This window comes from Brassica napus, chromosome A9, assembly GCF_020379485.1.
Source record: "Brassica napus cultivar Da-Ae chromosome A9, Da-Ae, whole genome shotgun sequence".
NCBI lineage: Eukaryota > Viridiplantae > Streptophyta > Magnoliopsida > Brassicales > Brassicaceae > Brassica > Brassica napus.
Genome location: NC_063442.1, coordinates 44,702,446 through 44,718,022, shown reverse-complemented (window position 1 = coordinate 44,718,022; position 15,577 = coordinate 44,702,446). Strand labels below are relative to the sequence as shown.

Genomic DNA, 15,577 nt, shown 5'->3' with positions numbered 1-15,577 from the left:
AAACTAAAAGCACATTGGCTCTTATCTCTCTCTAACACACACAAGCTCACACATACATAGACATATATATATATATAGAGAGAGAGAGATGAGTGAAGAGACGCAAAGCGTGAAAGTAATCGGGCAATGGTCACCGATTATAGTAATGGTGATAACTAACATAGCGATGGGTTCAGTGAATGCACTTGTGAAGAAAGCTCTTGATGTTGGTGTGAACCATATGGTCATTGGTGCTTATCGAATGGCTATTTCCGCTTTCATTCTAGTTCCATTCGCCTATATCTTGGACAGGTTCGAAACTTTTATGAAACACGATTTATGTATATGTGATATTCTGTTCATACCCTCCCCCCATAAAAAAATAGAGCTGTAAACGATATTAGCGCACTAAAAAGACTGTTCTTTGATAACAAAATACATTTTTTCAAATGTAAGTCAATAATGAAATCTCTATTATGAGAAAAAAGCATTTTCTTGAGACAGATACATTTGAAGATTGTTTGAATTCGCTTTTCCTTTAATTCGCCTTTTTTTTTAACATTCAAGCAAAGCCAATTAATTATGTTATGTGCACTTAAGTGAAGTTTTTTCTCTCTAAAAATTATGTTTAATTGTTAAACAGGAAGACAAGACCGAAGCTAACGTTTAGGCTATTCATCGATCATTTCTTCAGTGGTCTGCTCGGGTTTGTCCTCTCAAATCTATATTTCAATTAATTCTTGACATTTTGTGTCGTCTATTTATAAATTATTCTTATTTTTATTATAATACGTTAATTATTATTTTCGGTTTCGAATGTTTTCTTTCAAGTAAAAATATATTAATCACGCGCCCCAGTTATTGTTATTTAAGTTTTATTTTTGGGTTTATAAATTGCAGGGCAAGTTTGATGCAATTTTTCTTTTTGCTTGGTCTATCGTATACGTCAGCAACTGTTTCGTGTGCTTTGGTAAGCATGTTGCCTGCAGTCACTTTCGCTTTGGCCCTTGTTTTCAGGTACTGACTGAACCACCCGCCTTCTTTATGTATGTATTGACGCAACATATTTATTGAACTCTATATATTAAAATATTTTATTTGAAAAAAATTCTTCTAGCTAAATTGATTTTGTGCAATTTGATTATGATTTCTTTGATATTACCTAAACTTCTTTTTTTGAGAAAGAGCTTTCTTATATCACCTAAACTTATACGTAACTACATCCATTTGAGCTCCTTTATATAGCTTTTCCTGGTAAAAGGTCTTTTTGGCTAGACGTCGCATTTTTATAATCTTTGATAAAGGGATGCGGAACCTAGTAATAACACGATTCATTGAATCAAATGTAATATATATAATATCTATCATTAGCTTTAAAAAGTAAACAACTATTTTTATATAATTTTTTGTTGTTGTCTACAACGCAAGTACACTATCCCGAAAAAAAAAAAAAAAAAAAAAAAAAGAAACACTGTCCCGATCCTTTTGCATAGGTTTATGTTCGTTTTTTTGTAAAGTAAAAAATAAAATAATATGAGACATATTCTTAACAAGTTATGTGGCATTTATCATATAAACTTACATAAACACGTTTTTAGGATTGAAAAAGTAAAGAATCTAAAGACCAAAGGAGGAAAATTGAAGGTGCTGGGAACTCTAATATGCATAAGTGGGGCTTTGTTCTTAACATTCTACAAAGGCCCTCAAATATCAAACCCTCACTCTCACCGAGAGGCTCTTCACCACAACAACAATGATCAAGACAAAACCAATAACTGGCTTCTTGGATGTCTTTACTTAACCATAGGAACCACGTTGCTGTCTCTATGGATGTTGTTTCAAGGGACTTTAAGCATTAAGTACCCTTGTAAATACTCGAGCACCTGTCTCATGTCGGTTTTTGCGGCGTTCCAATGTGCTCTATTGAGCCTTTACAAGGGCAGAAACGTTAAAGACTGGGTTATCGATGATCGATTCGTGATTATTGTCGTCGTATACGCTGTAAGTTATTATAATATTTAGATAAATCTAAAATGGACTTAAAGATAAATTAATAAATTACAAGGTAACTATGCAAACGCATAGGAAATTTTGAGGTTTATCTAATATTACTTTGCCATTTATATAAAACCATGAGGTTTCTAAATATTAATTAAATTTAACGAACCACCTACTAAAATTTGTTGCATTCTACGTTTATTTACTCATATTGGGTAAATGTCATTTTCTAAAGATAGTACCCATCTGTTATAATACATTAACAACAACTGATTTTACAAATATGTTTTATAATAACATGTTTGTCAAAATGTTTGCAAAAGTTTGTCTAGAAACTTTCTTTTTCTTTGAGTTGTTCGTACTAATTACAGGGAGTAGTAGGGCAAGCCATGTCGACGGTAGCAACAATATGGGGGATAAAGAAATTGGGAGCTGTTTTCGCATCAACGTTTACTCCAATCGGTCTTATCTCAGCTACTCTATTCGATTTCCTCATCTTACACACTCCTTTATACCTCGGCAGGTACTTTTACTTGTTTTGTATTCATATATGTGTAAAGTAGGTACATGCTCATAACACTAACTAAAGTTTTTGGAGTTTTGTTATTACAGTGTAATTGGATCAGTAGTGGCAGTAATGGGTCTCTATGTGTTCTTGTGGGGTAAGAACAACGAAACGGAAACATCAACTACATTGCCTCCTCAGATGGATAACGAAGAACAAAATACTAATATTTCAAATAATAGTTCTAATGTTTAAGGAGAGGATTGTCAAAAAAATGTTTAAGGAGAGATAATGAGAGAATACCCTTATCTGAAGTCTAAAACTGCAGACATCAACGTAAAGAGTTGTCAAATATATATTCATCATTATTTAATAATATATCATGTGACAGCTTATCTATTTTTCTTCGTTATTAATTCTTTTCGGGTTAAATTTCCGTATGATTCAAATATCAACATTATCAACTCTGAGGTTTGTGAAACTTTAGTTGTTGGTCCCTTGACCACAACGTTTAACCCTTGTGCATTTGAGAGTCTTTCTCGTTTCACAGTGTTAAGAGATATGGATGAAGTTGTGTTAGAGCCAGCTAGCTCGCTCAGCTTGACAAGAAGTGGGAGGGAAACAAAACCTCCTACCAAATTCCAAGACATGGAATGGAAGACGGTTTGAGGGAGAGGAAAGCGTGGCCGTCGCGGTCGTGGTTCTTATCACTAGTTATTGTCTTTCATTATTTTGTTGGTTGTTCTAGTCTCTATCTTTGATGTTTCATAGATCGGGATTAAATCATTCATGAAACTTGTTTCATGCAAACTCTATCTAACTATAAGACTCATAGTCTTATCATGTAATAGTTTATGTTTTTAATTTGAAAGCCTTTATTCAAAAAAAAAAATGATTCAAATATCGTTTATATAATGTGGAATTTTGACACATTTTAAGTGACACGATTACTTCATTTTTTTTAAAAAGTAGCTAATGTTTCTGCATAAATCCTCTGCTTACTAAAAACAATGAAAAAGTTTATGCTTACCACTGCATGAGCCGGTGGAATGCATTAATAGCAGGCACATCTTGTTTAAAACACAAAAGGTATTGCTGCCCTAGAAAAAAACTTCAAAAGTATCTCAGTAATAAATGGAACTATAAAATCGAAAATAGGAATATAGATTATTGGGTTTGCTTTAATATAATCCGAGGATCAAAGCTACCAACTTATTAATACATCATCACTAGGTTAAAATCTCTGCCATGCGCGGAATGAGATTATGCATAGAAATTATTTTCACTTCATTTACGTATAATATATATAAATAAATAGAGTAAACACATAAATCAAAACAACACATTTTTTTTATTTACAATAATTTTCTTTGGTGAATAAAACAAAAAGGTATTTCATTTATTTTGTGTTATATAACTAAATTTCAATGATACTGAAATATACATATAGTATATTTTAATATAAATATTTATTTATTGAAACTTTGTACTCATATAATTTTATTAACATTTGTAAATTTATTGCAACAAAAAAATTAAACCATCAATCACAAAATTTCTAATGTGAAATTTTTTTCATGCAAATTTCAAAATTAAAATATTAAGGTCTCAATACTTTTTCAATACAAATTTTGAAATTAACATATTTATATATTTTATATAGTATATTGTTTAATTTAAACGAAAAAGATAGATATATATATATATATATATTTAATATGAATATCCATTAAATGAGACTTCATATTCATACGATTTTATGATTTTATGATCTTGTATCTTGCTATAAAAAAAAAGTTAAACCATTTATCACAAAATTTTCAGTGTGAAACTTTTAACATTTTTAATAGGTTATAGTCGTTTTAAAAATTCAAAATATAACATATAAAAAAAATCTAAATTTTTATTAGTTAGTTGATGTGTTTTTTTAATTTTTAAGTAATATAAAATTAAACAAAAAGGAGAGAGGATACAATTTTTTTTATCAAATTTTTATTATTCATAATCATTAATTATCATATATATGTTAATCATATTAGGTTAATCCGTAACTTTTATTTAAGTAAAGAATGAATAATGTGTTTTTGTACACTACTAATCAATTTGATTGTTAGTTTAATAAAAATTATAATATATGTTAGATAGACCAATCTATTTTTCTAGGAATTATAAGAATCATCCTAGTGATGACACGTGGCTACAAAAAAATGTTGTAATGCTTCTCAATTACTCCCTCCGTATCACTTTAAGTGGTGTTTTAAAAAAAATTGTTTTCAAAATAACAGATGTTCTCACTATTCTATATAGAATTTAATAGCATTTGAATTTTGTGATCAATTACAAAATACTGTTTTTTTTTTCTTTTTGGTTAAACTAGTTTCTTTTAATTATATTTTTATGTAACCAATGTAAATTGTATAAAATTTTGTATTTTCTTAATCCATGTTCAAAAACTTTAAAAACCACTTGATACAGAGGGAGTAATATATAAAGGATGATTAGGGCTGAGAATTTTAACCGAACTGAACAAAAAAGTTAGTTCGATAGCAAAAAAATCGGTTTTCAGTTCGGTAATTGTTAAGTTCTGTTTTCTAAAAAAAATTGAAACAATACCAATTTTAACCAAAATTCCGAACCGAACTAACCAAAATCTGAATCGAAATAACCGAACTAACCAAAATCCAAACTGAAATTACCAAAAAAAAAATCAAATTTTATTCAATTTAAACCAAAAATTTAACCAAACTAACTGCAAAACCGAAAATTTTAGTAAAATTTTTTGAAACCAAAAACCGAACCAAACTTTTTGGGGTCACATATTTCGACCAACCTGAACTACCCGAAATCCAAACTAGCCGACCCAAAATACCCGAAGAAACTGAACCCGCACGGTCCTGGTCATTTAGAATCACAACGGCTTTAAAATTTTGATACTTTGATGTTTGGAGGGATCAAAGATGGTTTCTTTATTATAGTAGATAGTGTTTGAAGCAGTGGAAAGCTGTAAAGATGCGGTTATGATGGATACAAATACATCTGGAGATGAGTTATTATTAACTAAGGTATTATTGATGCTTTGAGGTTTTTCGTTTGAGATTTTTGGATTTTTTGTTGTTGTGTGAGTGAAGATTTGGTTTTGATGAATAGGCAAGAAAGCCATATACTATTACAAAGCAGCGGGAACGATGGACAAAGGATGAACATGATAGGTTTCTAGAAGCCTTGAGGCTTTATGGAAGAGCTTGGCAACGTATACAAGGTCTTACAAAATTAACATCTGTCTTCTGTGCTGTTCTTTTTTCTTTATCTCCTCTTGATTGTGAGATTCCTTTTTCATTCTTTAATATGCAGAACATATTGGGACAAAGACTGCTGTTCAGATCAGAAGTCATGCACAAAGATAAGCTGTTCCTTTCGAATCTTAAGTAAAGATACAACTGGTTGGTAGTACTGTAGTAGTGAGATAACGACGATCAATGAATTTAGTTGATAATGATGACCATGTTCTGTGTGGAACAAATTTTTTTTTTATGGGTTCTGTTTATTACTCAGTGCTTCAACTAGAGATTTGGAGTCTTGCTAAGTAGAGTTGGTTGGTTACAAGGATAGCACATAACTGTTTTAACTTTTTCATTTGCTCTGAAACGAATCGAGATCATAAAACTGTCTAGAGTTAGATTAGAGAGAGCTTCATTCTCTATAACCATGAGACAGGTCTATACTCTATAGTAACAAACTAGCACTGTATGACACAAATGTACCGTATTTCACTTTAAGTCGGATGAAATAATGGGACTGCATGGACTCTTTTAGCCATTCAAATCAAAAAAGAAAAAACCTCCTTGGCCCCTGTAGGACAAGGACATGAAGTAACCTCTAGGACCTCTACCCGGGGTCAGTATAAGACTCTTTTTAACCTCAAGAGTCTCAGGGTTGCATTTACATTCTCCGATATGGACACAGACACTTATGGTTCAACTCTTCAGTGGACTTCTTCCTAGTTCCTACTCCAGTCACATGCCTTGCCTTACCAACCGTTGCAGTTCCAACTCCACCGATGGATAAAAATGATTATGAACTACGTACCGCTTGAGAAACAAAACATATATATTCCTTCAAGATCAAAACCTGGTTTCATCATCAGATCAGATGATTTAGAAGAGAGTGGAGTGACCAAGCTAAACGCTGATTCAAAATTAAACAAATGGTGACAAGGAGGAAGTTGTTGCTGCTATGCAAGATTCAAACGTTTCACAGAAGATGAATATAGAAGACTTCGCGAATGCATCCATCTGGTTCATTCTAATGAAACATTAACGTCATTCAGACGAGCTCATGAACTAATAATATACTTTCATTGATATGAATAACAAACATTACATAGTTTTTCGTTCATAGTGGACTAATCATGTTCCATGAATTTGTGATAATTCAGGCACGGCCAGCCATAACAACCCACGTTAATAAAACACACATTATTATTGTCGCAACTTGCATGTCTACGCCAACCCAACCCAACCCAACCCACGTCGTAAAAGTATAAAGACATTATAATATACAATTTCTTTCTTTATAGAATGTTTTCTTTTGACAAAAATTTCTTTATAGAGTGTTTCGATTTATAAACCTTTTAAACGCTGCCTTTGCATTTTACACACCAACAACGCGCTTCACTCGTATTTTCTTCTCTCCCAAAGTTTCTCCCTTTTCGATTCCGAAAGGTTTGTTTTTTTTCTCCCTTTAATTCTTAAGATCTCAAAGTTTGATGCTTTACGATGATTAATCATCTGGGTTTTGCTTCAAATCTCAAATCATCTATTGGGTTTTTTAGAGAAAACCAACAGATTCGTCCCGCAGATACGTGGTGGTTTCAATTGATTCCATCTCTCTGCACTAGTTAGCGATTATGACGATGATGTACGATTCGATCAATTTCGAACGAGTTTTGATTGATTTAGAAATGTGATTTTTTTTGGACAGATGAGTGAAGAGCAGCAGCGACCTGCGCCTCGTCTTAACGAGAGGATCCTCTCTTCCTTGTCCCGACGATCCGTTGCTGCTCATCCTTGGCATGATCTTGAGATTGGTACATTTTAAAAGCTCTTTCCTTTTTGATTTTGTGTTTTCCAACTACTGTATAATCATGAATCTCTCTTGGTAGGCCCTGGAGCTCCCCAGATTTTCAATGTTGTAAGTTTCTACACCTTTTTGTTTATTATTGAATAATCACTTTCTTGGAATCATTCTTATCTTTTGCTGAAATATTGATTAAGGTGGTTGAGATCACAAAGGGAAGCAAAGTCAAATATGAACTTGACAAAAAGACTGGACTCATCAAGGTTGTTATTATTATTATATAAAGCTCCAAAGTTGATGTTTTTGTCTTAGTAAATGGTTTCTTCATAAATTACAAAATTTTGATTTTTAATCTCAGGTTGATCGTATTCTCTACTCATCAGTCGTTTACCCTCACAACTATGGTTTCGTACCTCGCACACTATGTGAAGACAATGACCCTATTGATGTTTTAGTCATCATGCAGGTATCAATCTTTCATATTTGCCACCAAACTGTTTTTTTTTACATCTCTCACTCCAATTTTTTAACAAAATTTGTGTAGGAACCTGTCCTTCCTGGTTGTTTTCTTCGTGCTCGTGCTATTGGATTAATGCCTATGATTGACCAGGTAATATTCCAATAGGGTCATTGGCTAATCATTGAGCTTTGCTTTATAAGTGATTCTTGTTTGTTTCTTTAATTCAGGGCGAGAAAGATGACAAGATTATAGCAGTCTGTGTTGATGATCCTGAGTACAAGCATTACACTGACATCAAAGAACTTCCTCCTCACCGTCTCTCTGAGATCCGTCGTTTCTTTGAAGACTGTATCCTTTTTATTGTTCACTTTTTATTCGATTTCTCAGTAAGTGCTAAAAGTTTTCCATTTAACGTATGTCTCTCTCAATAGACAAGAAGAACGAGAACAAGGAAGTTGCAGTCAATGATTTTCTGCCATCTGAGAATGCTATTGAAGCTATCCAGTACTCTATGTAAGTCTCTCCATCTAGTACCAACCTTTCTTACAGCTTTTCAAGTTGTTAACATTATTAAAGCAACTACTCATTGGATTTTGATTTTCGATTACAGGGACCTTTATGCTGAGTACATTCTCCATACCCTGAGACGTTGAAGCTTCATCTCCTCAGAACGTTTCCTGCAACATCTTGGTTTCTGTTTCTTTCAATGATGATAAGAAACAGCTTTTTATCTTAATTCATACTTTCTCTGTTTTTTCTTGTAAGACTTTGGATCTATCATTTGTTCTTCTGAACTCATTACGATTGAAACGTTCACCAACACCCCTCGTTAAGCATTTCATTCATGGATATAAAGAAAATACTCATCCACTTTTTCATGAATAATCATCCACTTGTTATTTGGGTCTTTCATAAACGGTCCATCTTAATCTTAACATAACCCAGTATTACTAAATCAGCGGTACATTATTGGTCAAGCAACATTGATAATGGGCCGAGGATGCGTAAGTCATTGTTCATTCAACAGTCGATACTCTCTGGTAAGAATAAACAGTTTTTTGTTGTTCAATTATTAGTGTACATATACAAAAATCTAAAGAGGGAGTAAAATAATAGTTAACATTAGTCCAATGGGATTTGGAATTAGGAATCAAGATGAACAGCCACATATATGAATGATATGGACTTTAAGAGGCTCTTGAAAAGTAGTAAATATATGTATTTTATTTCAATTACTTGTGTACATATAAAAAATCTAAAATCTAAAAAGAGGGAAAGTAAAATAATAGTTAACAACATGAACAACCACATATATATGATGTGGACTTTAAGAGACTCTTGAAAAGTAGTACATCTATGTACCTTTTTTTATTTGATACTACTAATCTTGTTTGCTTTTGTAGAACCTGTCATTTTCGAACTTCAAAGGGAATTTTGACATTTTTTTGTTTCTTGTGTTGAATTGATACAACTGTGTCTTCTCTAACCAATTCTTATCACAAACTCTCCTTTTCTTTTCATTTATATATATATATATATATATATATATATCTTATGAATACATACATGTAACAAAACAAGGCTAGACATAACTTATACAGAAACATGTAACCGAACATTGGTGAATTTTCTTAAACTTAATCTATCATGTAATACAAAAAAACAGCTCCTTTCTTGTTGATCAAGGGACATAGTAAAATCGTGTTACAGAATCACTAATCATCATCACTGCTATATATGACCAATGAAGACACTGGTAGTTGACTTGGCATGGAAGCAGGCTTACTCTGTTCATCACCGTCAGAATCAAGCAAGCTATTCAAATCATAGTTTAACAAATCTTCGAAATCCATCTCAGTTTCAGCATCAAACTGCATTGCTTGCTGATTACCACTAAACTGACTTGGACTCTGTAATCCCTAAAAACAACACAAATGAGTGCGCATAAAAAAGAATATGGTTAGGAAGAAGTGAAAGAGAGATTAACCCACCTCAGATCCTACAGGATTGTTCATAGGAGAGGGTAAAGAGTGAGTGTGCACAACATGGTCGACAACGGAGGAAGAAGAGATCTCACTCGCTTCACCCTTAAACTGTACTTTGCAGATTGTATATGCACCGCTCTGTCAAACACCAATTCATCATAATCAATTAATATTTTACACAAACAATAAAAACAGAGCAATGACAAAAACAGAGTGATAGCAAAAACAGAGTAATAACAAAAAGAAAAAGGGAGAGTAGAACATGTACGTCATTAGGAGAGAGGCAAGAAGCGCGATACTCGTGCATAACCCAGTTGGATCTGGAACCGTTCGTGTAAAACATCAAAACCCTTTTCTCACCGATGGTTTCGTGGTTACCGCTCTTTCGCGTGATAGGCAAGGTCTTACCGGTTTTCTTCCAAAAACCAGACTTGGTTTTCCTCTTCTGTCGCTCACCTCTGTTGTATCTGCTTTCCTTGCGTCCGAAGAAATACCAAACCTGATCACTCGACGCCATCCTCGACAGCGCTGAGATATAACAAACTGAGATATGAGAAAACTACAACTTAGCTAGACGATGATGATAGAGACAGGACTTACGAGGCAATTCCCAAGGATCAAGGTTGCAGATATTGACAGTGTTAATGATTTGGCTGCTCGTGGTGGAACCGCCGCCGTTATTTTTCGGACGGAGGTAATGTTCCACGAGCTCCTCGTCCGTCGGACGAAACCTGAAGCCCACCATATTATTCCCCATTTTGCTTCCTTTGAATCGTTGGAGAAAAGGAAGAAGGTCTAGTCTGTATTTATAGGACAACGGGGGAGTTCCGGTCCCACACGTGCCAATTCTTGCGGGGCAATATTAAAATTCAAAAGACATAGAGAGAGAGTTTAACCAACGCCTTTCTCTTAAAACAAAAATCTCGGTTCGTTGGATTATAAAGTGGTTGGTGAGTTTTGGAAACGTATTTGTTAGTATATTTTAATCTGTGACTACCACCACGTTAACTAGAAACATTCTCTCACAAACCAAAACACCCACGCTTGGCGATACTTGCGAGGAAATATCAAAATTTCAGTAGAATTAAATTAATAAACAATCAAAGAGATTTTAACGTTGACCACACAACGGGGTCACATGGATGATGGCGAACAACGTTTTGATCGTAAACGTCGTTAATCCATCAACTAGCCCAAAGGAATATACTTGATCGTAAACGTCGCTAACGCAAAGTTTTAAGCAGTTTCTACAGATTATAGAAAAAGAAAATAAAGAAAGAGAGTGAACCGATCCGAGGAAAAATCTTTAGGACATTGATTAATTCCGGTCTCTTATTTGAGATTCTTGACTCATAATTTTATAATTTTTTTTTGCATTTTTCAACTAAAAAAACATTTTTTATATCTTTTATTTAAAAGACGATTTTTAGGTTTTTTTAGTTAAAAGCTAATAACCGTTTCTTAAACAAAGATTAAAATTTCAGTTAAAACCCGGAGTTAATCATGGCTCTAAGAATTTCTCTTCACACGTTGCTATCTTGATACATCTTTTGTCATGTCTTTATCTAGATAAATTAACTATATAACTTAAATGAAAACTGAGGTTGCGTTAATCCAACCCAAAAAAAAAGATGTACGTCACTGAGTATACGTTGCACTCGTTTTATAAGACAAATCAGATTATCCTGTTTGCCTCACAAACATAAGCTTTTATACCCCTAAAGACATATTTTAACTCGAAAATGTAATATGACTTTTTTTTCTCAAAAACTTTTAATCCGATCTTTTTTTCTTAATTGGTCCATACCTTGAGTAAGTCAGGAATTACCTTTAAAAGAACTAAATAAATATTGTAAATCTGAAAATTAGTGAGGAATCGCCTTTTGGTTTACTTTTTTTTTGGCTCAACATCAAATTTCATTTCACACCAATGTATTGGTACAAAACTTTTAGACCTCAACAGAGATTCTACCAAAGCTTTTATGTGGTAGAACCTTTTAGTTTACTAATGATCATATAATCATCTGTCTTTTTTCGGTTAGTGACTTTTGCTAGCTAGTTATATTTTTCTAGAGCTAGTTATATTTATTATTATGTTAATATTCTACAGTTAACTCACTATCCAAAAAGTGAAAAAAAAACATGAGAATTTGATATGAATATTGAAATTATTAGAAGCTCATTTTCAAACGTGAAAAATAGTATGTAGTGTACCATTCATTCATCACTCATAATTACGATAACTATTTGTTCATTTTATTTTCAAAGATACAAATATAGATTCTATGCATAATTGACTTACAAAAAGTGTGTAAAGAAAAAAACAAAGCATGTAAAGAGTGAGTTGTCGATTACTTGATAAGGTAGAGACCAATGGCCGTAACGATGAGCGTTGAAGGTAAACCAAACTTCAAGTGTTTAGTGAAAGTGAGAGTGTATCCATGGCTCACTGCTCTACGAGCTTGCTCACACACTATCAAGTTAGCTGCTGAACCAAGCAACGTCAAGTTTCCAGCCACCGTACTAACCCACGCCAGCAACAACCACGCCTTCTTCTCCTCCTCCCCTGCCGCCGCTGATGCCGCTACTCTTGCTCCCAACAATAACACTGCACACACAATTTAACAACTAAAATGATTTTTTTCTATCTAGAGATATAATAAACACACACACAAAAAAAACATGTTTGATGACACACCTGTTGGTACATTGGAGGCTACATTGGATAGGACAAGAATCACAAGTGCTAGCACCGCGGTTCCTTTAGCTTCATCGATATTCGCATACGGCTCCATGAGATCCCACAGAGCCGTAGGGATACCAGTTTTGTTGAATCCATCCACGGTTATAAACATCCCACAGAAGAAGATCAAAAGCGAATACGACACCTTCTCAAGAGAAGGCCTCGCGTCTTTAAAATCAAGAACAACAAGAGCTAACGCCGCGGTGATCGCAGTCCAAGACATGTTCAAACCCATAAGCAGAGAGATCAGCATCCCAAGCGTGATTAAATAAACACTTGATTTCCACAAAACCCGTCTCCATCTCTTGGTTTGAAACAACAACACATTGCTGTTGATGGTTGTAGGATAGCTCTCTCCTTGCGACTCAGTGTCAGCTTGGTGGTCTCTAGACGCACTGCTCTCACCAGAGGAAGCCCCTCTGTTCCTGAGCGTCTCAGGATCCGTTCTCCCGTTAGTTTCTTCCGATCTGAAAGAGCTTAGATGAGGTAACGTAGCTGGAGAGAATCGATGGGACGTAACATCTTCTTCCTCAACAGCAACAACACCTTCAGAAACTTCATTCTCTTCCTCTTCTTTATGATCAGACAATATCCGCCAGTACATAGCGAGAAGCATCACAGCATTAACAGTAATCCCAACGATCATCGCGGGAAACACTCCACGAAGAAACTCCCAGAACGAGATCTTGCTCTGAACAGCAATAACAAGATTCTGCGGGTTCCCAATAGGAGTAGCGGAGGAGCCTATATTAGCACTCGTGGCCAAAGCGAGGAGAAACGGGTGAGGAGGAAGATTCTTCTGCCTAGCGATCTTCAACACGAACTCGGTTAAGACCACACAACAAGTGTCGTTAGTGAAAAGAGCGCTGGAAACAGCGGAGACGAGGCACACGCGGCAGAGCAAGTCCTTGGGTCCTCTGCTTCTCCAAGAGAGCAGCGTGCCCAAGTACTTGAACATGTCGGCTCTCTCGAGGTAGATGCTCACGACCATGGTTCCGAAGAGGAGGCCGAGGATGGGGAGGTCGATGGCGGCGTAGGCTTGGTCGGGGGTGATGACTTGGAAGATGACCATGAGCATGGCCCCGAAGAGGGAACCGGCGGTTCGACCGATTGGGAGGAATGGTACGGACGGGAAGACCGCTAGTATCCAGAATATTGCGAAGGCTATTGAGCCTAGGACCAGCTTCACTACAGGCGCCATTGCCATGCTAAAACAATTGCGATTAGGGAACAATCGTCTCTGCAATCAATTTTACGAGTCAAATTGATTTGGGTAATGAAACAACTTCTTCCATGGGAATAGTTTACAGACAAGTAGAAGCGTTGTGTGAGAGATAAATTAAACAGAGAGGAACAGGAGTTACCTTTTATAGTTAAGACATTAAAGAAAGTCAGCTCTTTTCAGTTTGCTTTTTGAAACCCAAAAAGCTTTTTCTCTCTTGGGTTCTCTGTTCCAGATCTTCTTTGTTCACCAGTTTTCAAGAAGTTTAACAATGTTTTGACTCGTCTTTGCATTAGTAAAATGTTTTTTATTATTATTCAGTCCACAAGATGACAACCAAATCGTCGTGTTAACGAGTCAACTATCACGACACTGTAATTAGTTGAATATTTTAAATGAATGTATCAACCCCTTATACAAAAGTTACTTTTTAAAAAAATTATTAATTTATTGCCCAATTTAAAAAAAAAAAATTAATTTAACTCGATGTTGATTCAATCAAAAGACAAAATCTCTTTTCATTATACAGAAGTTCAAAATGATTTATCATTGATCTCAAGAACTGTACATTGGAAAACAAAGTAATGAAGTGTTTTTCTATTCAATCTACATAACATGACAACCAAATCGTCGTGTTAACGAGTCAATTATCACGATTACTGTAATTAGTTGAATTTTTAAAGAGAAGGTATCAACCCCCTAATATAAAGTTATTTTTTTTATTAGGGTTTTTAGTAATTAAACCCCTCAACTAAAGATGAATCGTAAATAAAACCCCCAACTAAAAATCCTGTGAAATAAACCCTCAACTTTAATTTCGTTAACATATGTTACCCTCCGTCTAAAAAACCGTGACGGAGGGTGACATACGTTGACAGTTTATAAGTTGAGGGTTTATAATGTTAAAAACATAGTTGAGGGTTTTTTTTACGATTCAAAAATAGTTGAGGGGTTTTTTCACTAAAAGTCATTAATTGTTTTAAAATCTTTATTATCATTTATATATTATTTTAGTTTGATTTATAAGCCTTTAAAACTAATTTATAAATTTTAATACATAACTTTATTATAAAATTAATTTATACATCCTAAATTAATAATTTTAAACACTACTTACAGCTTAATATAACTTTAAAATATTAAATTATTTGATATTTGGCAATAATGATATAAGAAAATTTGTGTGTTTATATTGTCATTGTCAACTATCAAATAATTTAATTTTTCTAAGTTATATTAAATCTTAAAAATTGTGGAGGATAATTCATCCAAGAAGTCAATCTTTCTATTTAGAGTTAGTACACACTTTTTCTTATTTTTATGATTTCCGTCATCTGACTCATACTTTCCCTTTATCCCAAAAAATAATGCATGATTATTTTTATTCCAATACATTATATTTTTATTTGTTTTCTTGATCAATAGAAATATATTTGATATATTATTATTGTATTGCAATATATGTTTATGTAGTATCACGAATAATGTTAGATTATTTTATCTTAAAAAGTAGCAGAATCTGTAAAAACTTATAAAAATAATTGTGAAACCGTATTAATCATATGTAAAAGTATTAAAATGTTTATGAAGTTTTATAAATCGGTTATAA

At 33.8% G+C, this 15,577-nt stretch overlaps 3 protein-coding genes across 5 annotated transcripts; 2 read left to right on the top strand and 1 right to left on the bottom strand.

Annotated features, from left to right (window-relative positions):
* Positions 1–20: 20 nt before the first annotated feature.
* Positions 21–2,884, top strand: LOC125578663 (WAT1-related protein At1g01070-like). Its single transcript, XM_048742022.1, has 6 exons — positions 21–291; positions 623–685; positions 880–996; positions 1,578–1,980; positions 2,349–2,500; positions 2,590–2,884. The coding sequence occupies exons 1-6, from the start codon at positions 89–91 to the stop codon at positions 2,735–2,737; spliced, it is 1,086 nt and encodes a 361-aa protein (XP_048597979.1). The 5' UTR covers positions 21–88; the 3' UTR covers positions 2,738–2,884.
* A 4,194-nt stretch (positions 2,885–7,078) lies between these two features.
* On the top strand, positions 7,079–8,843 carry LOC106381837 (soluble inorganic pyrophosphatase 1). Its single transcript, XM_013821779.3, has 9 exons — positions 7,079–7,203; positions 7,463–7,568; positions 7,644–7,672; positions 7,756–7,821; positions 7,917–8,024; positions 8,103–8,168; positions 8,246–8,366; positions 8,450–8,531; positions 8,629–8,843. Exons 2-9 carry the CDS (start codon positions 7,463–7,465, stop codon positions 8,669–8,671), a joined length of 621 nt encoding a protein of 206 aa, XP_013677233.1. The 5' UTR covers positions 7,079–7,203; the 3' UTR covers positions 8,672–8,843.
* Positions 8,844–9,671: 828 nt separating this feature from the next.
* On the bottom strand, positions 9,672–14,257 carry LOC106352572 (silicon efflux transporter LSI2). 3 transcript variants are annotated; one of them, XM_048742020.1, is made up of 7 exons: positions 14,111–14,244; positions 12,702–13,986; positions 12,359–12,611; positions 10,604–10,734; positions 10,272–10,531; positions 10,010–10,141; positions 9,674–9,928 (listed from the first exon to the last, which is right to left on the bottom strand). In XM_048742020.1, the coding sequence occupies exons 2-7, from the start codon at positions 13,951–13,953 to the stop codon at positions 9,734–9,736; spliced, it is 2,223 nt and encodes a 740-aa protein (XP_048597977.1). In that variant the 5' UTR covers positions 13,954–13,986; positions 14,111–14,244; the 3' UTR covers positions 9,674–9,733. The 3 variants fall into 3 exon arrangements, with proteins under 3 accessions (XP_048597978.1, XP_048597977.1, XP_013647651.2); XM_048742021.1 differs by lacking the exon at positions 14,111–14,244 and having other exon boundaries at positions 9,672–9,928; positions 12,702–14,085; XM_013792197.3 differs by lacking the exons at positions 9,674–9,928; positions 10,010–10,141; positions 10,272–10,531; positions 10,604–10,734 and having other exon boundaries at positions 12,203–12,611; positions 14,111–14,257.
* Positions 14,258–15,577: the final 1,320 nt, after the last annotated feature.

Excerpts from the sequence above, each read along its gene's own strand:
- LOC106381837 (XM_013821779.3), top strand. The coding sequence starts at position 7,463 with ATGAGTGAAGAGCAGCAGCGACCTGCGCCTCGTCTTAACGAGAGGATC. Across the intron at positions 7,673-7,755 it reads CTCCCCAGATTTTCAATGTT|GTGGTTGAGATCACAAAGGG; the intron begins GTAAGTTTCTAC and ends ATATTGATTAAG. Across the intron at positions 8,025-8,102 it reads ATGTTTTAGTCATCATGCAG|GAACCTGTCCTTCCTGGTTG; the intron begins GTATCAATCTTT and ends AAATTTGTGTAG.
- LOC125578663 (XM_048742022.1), top strand. The coding sequence starts at position 89 with ATGAGTGAAGAGACGCAAAGCGTGAAAGTAATCGGGCAATGGTCACCG. Across the intron at positions 686-879 it reads TTCTTCAGTGGTCTGCTCGG|GGCAAGTTTGATGCAATTTT; the intron begins GTTTGTCCTCTC and ends TATAAATTGCAG. Across the intron at positions 997-1,577 it reads GCTTTGGCCCTTGTTTTCAG|GATTGAAAAAGTAAAGAATC; the intron begins GTACTGACTGAA and ends ACACGTTTTTAG.
- LOC106352572 (XM_048742020.1), bottom strand. The coding sequence starts at position 13,953 with ATGGCAATGGCGCCTGTAGTGAAGCTGGTCCTAGGCTCAATAGCCTTC. Across the intron at positions 12,612-12,701 it reads AGCCTCCAATGTACCAACAG|TGTTATTGTTGGGAGCAAGA; the intron begins GTGTGTCATCAA and ends TTGTGTGTGCAG. Across the intron at positions 9,929-10,009 it reads ACAATCCTGTAGGATCTGAG|AGTCCAAGTCAGTTTAGTGG; the intron begins GTGGGTTAATCT and ends TAGGGATTACAG.